The sequence below is a fragment of the Austrofundulus limnaeus genome, unplaced genomic scaffold (genome assembly GCF_001266775.1).
Source record: "Austrofundulus limnaeus strain Quisiro unplaced genomic scaffold, Austrofundulus_limnaeus-1.0 Scaffold123, whole genome shotgun sequence".
NCBI classification, from domain to species: Eukaryota; Metazoa; Chordata; class Actinopteri; order Cyprinodontiformes; family Rivulidae; genus Austrofundulus; species Austrofundulus limnaeus.
The window spans coordinates 521,287-529,037 of record NW_013952525.1 but is presented as its reverse complement, the minus strand read 5'-3'; the positions used below and the strand labels follow the sequence as shown (position 1 = coordinate 529,037).

At 35.2% G+C, this 7,751-nt stretch overlaps 1 protein-coding gene across 1 annotated transcript in view; it reads right to left on the bottom strand.

Annotated features, from left to right (window-relative positions):
* syk (spleen tyrosine kinase) overlaps positions 1 to 7,751 on the bottom strand; it is a 55,413-nt gene that overhangs the window by 41,026 nt on the left and 6,636 nt on the right. The window contains exon 2 of the mRNA XM_014015085.1: positions 431 to 898. Within this exon, the coding sequence (XP_013870539.1) occupies positions 431 to 832 (402 nt within the window). The 5' untranslated portion in view covers positions 833 to 898. The remainder of the gene's footprint in view (positions 1 to 430; positions 899 to 7,751) is intronic.

Sequence of the window (7,751 nt, the reverse complement as noted above, 5' to 3'; positions counted from 1 at the left end):
TTTTCAATTTAAACATAAAAACAGCATTTTAATAACAACTAAAGGTGACATAGATACTTTATTATGGTATAATATTTAAATATATGCCTGAGAAACACATAATATAGGCCCTTTAAATAAAACGTCCTGAATTTTTCCGTTAAAATTCTTCTATTCATGATATATTTTTATATGAGAGGTACAATTCAGGCTCAGTGTTTTGAAGACAAAGTTAGAGCGTCTGAGATTGTGGTGGATATTCTGTACATAGCATATTAAATAAGGTGCAGACAAAGAGGACAACAGAGACGTGTCATGGATGTCGTGAAGGAGGATATTCAGAGCATTGGTGTAGAGGAGGATGTTTGGATTCTGTGGGGAACCTTCAAAGAAACAGATGAAAGGAGAAGATTCCTAATAAATCCTAATAAAAGGTCAGAGCTGAACTAACCTGCAGGTTCCAGGTCTGCATCACGTACTCCCGGATAAGTTTCTCCTTCAAGTCCTCAAATGGCCCCACCTTTGGCTGCATGTTCTTGGGCCGATTGCAGGGTTTCTTCAGCAGACTTACGAGACCATCCATCTCCTGGGAATGGTAGTCGATCACATCCATGGGGGTTCGGTGGCTCTTCCCACCAGCAATAGCATACGTTTCATTGGGTTTTCTTTCAATTGTGTAGTGGTAGATACGGCCTGTGTGGGAAACTGACAGTGCAAAGCCTCCGAGATAATTTCGACTTTGCCGTAACAGATACAGACCATTACTCAAGCCTGTCTGCCGCAGGTAGCCCTCTGCCTCTTCCCTGGTGATGTTGCCATAAAAGAATGGCAACGCATTCACACTGTCAGCCATGTTGAGTTTTTGTTAAAAGGCAGCTGCCTCTTAGACGTCTGGTCACTCCTCCAGGATAAAATCAATCTGGAATGGAACAAAACCAAAAACATATTAAAAAATTAGATCTCTACAGATCTCATTTATACATTTATACAGTGCCCGTCAAGTGACAAATTTATCTTGTGACCACGCTTATGTCGTCATAGCCATGAGATTAACTCAGTCACATCCATGCAGAGACTGTTGATTGTTTTCATGGACCGTCTGAATTAATTGCATTTTATATTAATATAAAAATTAGTGACATACTTCAGTCACTTGTGGTTTGGCATGAAGTAATTCTTAACATTATATGTTGCAGCTATAAGACACAGGTGACAACTGGAGTTGTCTTTATCCAAAAAGCGTTATTTTTTTTAAGCTCAACACTCTAAACAGGCTCTTCTCTCACACCGAGCCTTTGAAGCTGCAGGAGTCGGAGTTATGTTGCATTCAGGAACACAGTAAATAAAAAAGTTTCCTGACACACACCTGTCATTTCATAAATAGCGTACTATAAAATATGAACCATTTATAGGAACATACACCAAATAATAATAATAATAATAATAATAATAATAATAATAATAATAATAATAATAATAATAATAATAATAATAATAATAATAATAATATTACGTGTGCAAATTCAAATAGTTAAATATGCCTTAATATAATGCCTTAAGCAGACATGGAGGGATATATTCTCTTTTGCGATACCTCACAATACTTTCTGCGTTCCTCCGAAAAAATCCTATATAGTAAATGGACTGAACTGAACTTCACTTTATCAAGTCCCTCTAAACCCCAAAGCACTTTACACTTCAGACATTCACCCATTCACACACTGATGATGGTAAGCCCACAACTCCCCTGGGGCGCACTGACAGAGGTGGGGCTGCCATGCACCACCGAACCCTCTGACCACCATCAGTTATTTATTGTGTCTGCCAGTTTATTAACAAATTCACATGCTCACCGTTATATGGGAGTTAGTCTTTTTAATCAACTTTGGAATGAATGTGTCACAGTTATATATATATATATATAGGAGTTATATATGTAGCAGGTGTTTTAACTCTGCGCAGCTACGCAACTTCACCGTCGATTTCCCCAATTTGTGGTGACACATCCTGTTTTGGTAATAGGACATTTCAAACCAATCATCACTCAATACAAATGCAAAACATTAAACTTTTGTGTGGGAATGAAAAACAATATTGCGAGCGAATGCAAACTTTTGCAAGGGAACGCAAGAAAAGAAAAATCCCCTCATGTCTCCTTGCGGGCTCCGTAGTTAAACACAAAACAATGTAGGTTATATTTAATCTAACTCCAATAATGTCTGTATCTCTCAGAAGGCTGCTCAAAATTATCATGTGGCCACACAATATGAAGTCATGGCCATGCATTATTATCTTGTGGACACAAGATTTTTTAGATTTTATTCCAATGTCAACGGGCAGGCACTGAACAAATGTTATACTGCAAAATAAATATAATGCAGAGTCGTAAATGGACATTTCCAACAGAAGACATTGTGGATGACAGACTTTGACAGAAACTGCTTACATCTTGTGGAAGTAGCACGCAGCAGAAACTATTAGTGCTACTGGTTCCTGGAGCAAGCCGAAGGCTGCACAGAATGAACAGTTAACATCAATATTCTGAACTATGGCTGTGCTGGTTTTGGCGACTGGATTCCTCGAGCTCATTCTTCAGATATTCACACAAGCATACAACACTCATGGCTTCAGATACACGCCCCCTAAACTCACTTACTCCTCTGGCTAATTAAATGTGCTCTATGCAGAGGTTTTTTTTAAAATAAACACCATAGTGTGTCACATTGTTGATATAATACGACGTTTTTTTTCCCTCATCTTCCCTTATGTGGTTTTTAGTTTTTCTGTTGTTAAAGGTAGCGCAACTGTGTTTGCTGCATGACATGTTTCACCTGTTCTCCCATGTTTGCCTTGTATGTCTTCTTGAATGGGTGTTTCTTAACTGGCCCCTCCCCCTTCCCTGAATGTACAGCACCTTGTGAATTTATTTCTGTGAAAGGCGCTATATAAACAAAACTTTACTTACTTACTATTACACTTGATCATGAAATACAAAACTTTAAAAGTTAACGTACACCCAGTAAGTCCTTTTCAAACTTTTCATTTTTTCAAAATCGATTCAGTGGTTTATGAGATATTTTGCTAACTGACAAGGAGATTTGAAACCAAAAGCTAAGCGCAAATTCTTATAAACACTTTTTGCACAATCTGTTAGTGCTTGCAGTGTGCGTTGGGGTTGACTCTCAGATTTGTAAAACTGGCTGTTTTATAGCCATTTTTGTGTTTGCTAAGTTTGCTTAGATTCACATCCAACCAACCCACTTCCACACACACACACACAAATACACACTCACAAGCAAAAACATTATCACCTTCAGCGGCACGCAATAACAAGCACAAATTGCGTGTTCATCTGGATGTCAAGTAAGCAAAATATCTCATGAACCAAATTTTAATAAAAACCCACCAAACATAAGTTGATTTTACATCTACATCTCATAAACTTTTGGAGTCGACACAATTCAAGATGGCCACTGCGGCTAATCAATATTAGCCAACTCCAAAATGGTTATAACTCAGTCATTTCCACAGATACTGAGCTGAGGTTTAATGTAGCTGTAGATGAAAGTCACCCTCCATACTCCAAGCATTAGAAGATCTCAGAAGACCTTAACAGTATAAGCTTGTGTGCTGTGAATTCTCCGTTTGATCAAAATGGCTAAAACTCCATCCATTCTCATCTCATCAAAAGGAAAGTCTTTGTTTAATTTAAGTTTTATTTCTCCATCATAAAAATAATCAACAACTGCAAAGAGGACTTATATGTTTCTGTACTAGGACAAAACAACAAATAATGTGAAGTAAAATTAAGCTAAAGGCTTATAACAGAAGTTGAAGGAGCTCAGGTGGAGTCACAACAAATATCTGATGAAAGTACGTACAGTAATTACAAGAAATGATGTAAACTCTAGAATGCATTAAAGTGGAACTATATCTTGGATTAAAACTATTATTCTTTGTAGAGATTTAAGAGGAAAACTCAATGGAACAAAGAAAATCTCAATGTCTTGAAGATGCTGCTTTTAATTCATTTTTGTGACTTACTATAATATATTTGATCACTTTTCACATTTTAAAGATCTGTCTAAATTATTATTATTTTGCTAAAACTGTTAAACCTTTAAAAACTTAAAGAAAGAAACACACCTAGTAAATTAGGACTGCAATAAAACATAAAATGCTTTTTAAGCTGCCTAAATTATAATATTTCTAGAAAGAACAGCAGCAGTGAATTAAAGTAAATTATTACATCATGTTTTTTAAAGCAAGTCATCACAGTGATAGAATATTTTAAACTCGTCACAGTTACCTACTGTTACACAGCATTTATTGTATAAATGGATTTAAAGTTAGATGTTCGTTAGTTAGATCTAATTACATTCTGTTCAGTTTATCAGCCACCAGCATACAAACAGCATGAACAAGTCAGTAGCATAAGAAAATGAATACAGCTTCAATAAAAATAAAATAAAATAAACATTAAATCCATGAAATCCCCAACATAAAGCAAGTAAAAGCAGTAAAGCACTCACAGGTGGTGTTGGCTGTGCTGTCCAGCTGAGACAGATTAACCTTCAGTCTGTGTGCGACGTGGGCAAGAGCTTCCTCATTTCAACAACTTCCTTAGCATTTTAGTTCTTTTTACTTCCTTTTTTTTAAAAACTCGCACAATGACCAATTTGCCTGCTGTGCAAACCGAAAGCAGCAGTTATGCAGAGCAATTTATTTTTGGCCTTGAAAAAAAAAAAACGAAAAAAACAAACATATAACTTAACTTAGAGGACGGTTTGTGAACTCCTGACTTACAAATTTCTACTTTTTTTGAATATTTATTCATTTAAGATATATGAAGTTCAAATTGTATTTATAAACAAACAATATTATTAAAGAAAAAGAGAAAACTTACAGAGGAGTTAGGGCTGTTACATATTTTAGTAAAATACGGGTCCATTTGTTAAGGATTTATTGCTTTATAAGCAAGTTAACCACGAGTTTGTAAACATTTTTAAGCCTTTATTTTTTAAATAAAATTATTGCTTTATTAATGCTTCATAAGTATTTGTAACTATGATATTAAGCATTATTAAGCTTTTATAAAACAGGTATAAAAGATTTAAGAGATTTAATCATGATTTTGTAAACACATAAAGAATTATTAAATATGTATAAAATTAATGTATTGAAGTGGCTCTGACTGTATTCAGCATTTGACATGATCGATAATGTTTTTAATCAAGTAAATGTAAATTGTTTTCTTTATTATTCATTTTTTATTTTTTTTTTAAACTAAATAACTGCATGCCAAAACAAACTGCATGCTCATAGTGCTCACATGCACGGGGCTTACTGACAAATGTTTGATGGCGTTTGATGTCATCAGCTGTCGGAAATCATCGGCCGTGTGCTCGAGTGTTTATTTATTTATTTATTTATGTACTTAACCCTTGCATGACCCAAATGCAAAAATAAAATAAATAAAATAAAATAACCATCATAATCTACAAGTAGCTATTCTTTTAAGAGAATTTGAGTGTAAGTGTGGGTAAAATCTTAAGAATCAAGGTGAGAGAGTACAGATAAATGTTGGCTCACTATTTGTCAAAAACAAGATAGTATTTTCTGTTGTATGGAACATAACTTCCTATTAGAGGTTTATTACAAAAGTGTTATGAATAACTTATTAATAATTGAAAAGGAGACCCCTCCCCCCATTGTAATGTGATATCTTTTAATCTTATCTGTGGTAACAATCATATCAAATATGTATGGAAGCCCATTTCCGCCACCCTGATAAAAAAATAAAACTTGTATATCATAATTATGACTTAGCTATCTCATAATTATGAGATAGCTATCTCATAATTATGAGATAGTATCTCATAATTATGAGATAGCTAAGTCATAATTATAAGATAGTATCTCATGAGATAGTATCTCATAATTATGAGATAGTATCTCATAATTATGAGATAGCTAAGTCATAATTATGAAATACAAGTTTTATTTATTTTTTTATCAGGGTGGCGGAAATGGGCTTCCATAAATATGTAAGTTAACACTAAGGTTTAATTTTCTAAATTATATTGGAGAAAACATATGATATAAAAATAAAATGAGTATGTAATGTAAGAACATAATTTGCGATTTTTTTAATTTACAGTGTTTATTTTTTTACCTCAACCAAAAGCATTTATGTCTTACATAAAACTAACTATTGGCTTTTAAACAGTATTGAATAAAATATCTAAAATCTAATACTTCCATACCAACACATTCTCACTCCCGAGTCGTCACATATTGACGTTTTTCAAAGGTCCCTTTGCGTCCAATTTTGACGCATCAGGTACCCCCCTCGCGTCAGTCCTTGCCGCCCGCGGCTTTTCCGGGTTGCGCTACCAGGGGTCTTTGGGTCGGGGGTCTGAGGTTAACATTAGGGATCAGGATAAATGGTTAAGTTTAGGGACTGGGGTCAGGGATAGGATGTCTACAGTGAACATTAGGTAATTTTAGGCTTTGCAACACGTAGTTGCCATGAATTTCCTACATTTTCTAAAAWTGGTTAATTTTACGTATCAGGGTTAATGGTTAATTTTAGGTACTAGGGTCTGGGACAGGATGTCTAAAGTGAATACACGTAATTGCACGCTTTGGGACGGTAGTATTTGTGCATTTTCTACACTTTGAAAAATTACGACAACAGATTCCGCCCCATCCCGTCAAAATATGACGCAAGGGGGGTACCTGATGCGTCAAAATTGGACGCAAAGGGACCTTTGAAAAACGTCAATATGTGACGACTCGGGAGTGAGAATGGGTTGTCCATACACATCTTATTAAAAAAACGAATAAATAAACTATAAGGGGTGTTTTAAAAAGGAATTTAAATAAAATAAGATTTAATTCAGCTTTTTACCTCTGGTGCAGAACAAACATGTTGATGAAAAGATAGAGATCTTTAGTTTGAGGAACATATAAAGTCCCCACATGTATCTGAAAACAGTCTTGAATTAACTGGTTTAAACAGCACGGCTCGATCATTTCCCATCAACACTTTTACTGGTCTTATGACGGGTTTTGTGGATTTCATCCTTCTGTTCATTTAATGCGAGTTAACATGAAATTATGCAAGAAACAAGCATATTACAAAGCGGGGAGTGTTTCACACTCAAACTGTGTAAACTCATGTCACAACTTAACTGTGAGGCAGACAGCGGGGAACATAAGACTTCTTCAAAAGACGTGTTTGAGTACAGCGAGGAGCTGAGCTGTACATCCGACACGCCGTGAAAGAAGTTGTGCAATCCTGTGACATTTCAAGTTCCAAAGACTGAGGCTGGTTTTAGTTTCTCTTCAGGGTGAGGGGACCCAGGTTCATTTGGACACAATGAACTGAGGAGTGGAAAAAGTCTCGCTGCTATCCGCTCTCTGTGGTCTTTGTAGTTTTACCTCATGGTAGTTATATCAAACTGCTCACTTGCCTTCTCTTAGAAGGAAGTGAACGGTTTTCACTTCCTTCATAATTCTAAGTAAGTCTAAAAATTTATAATTTAAAAATAAGTTTAACATATGAAGCTTAACGTTTACTGGTGTATTAACCCGTTTACTGGTGTATTAACCTGTCAACTACAGCAAAACAAGGTTGCAAAACTTAATAAATAGCGTAATCCTCTTGTAAGGTTAACACATACACAGCTCCTAATGTCTTCATCATGAATTTCATAAAAAAGGAGAGATGTTAAAGTTGTAGCTCTTGCCATGTATTTGTAATATAA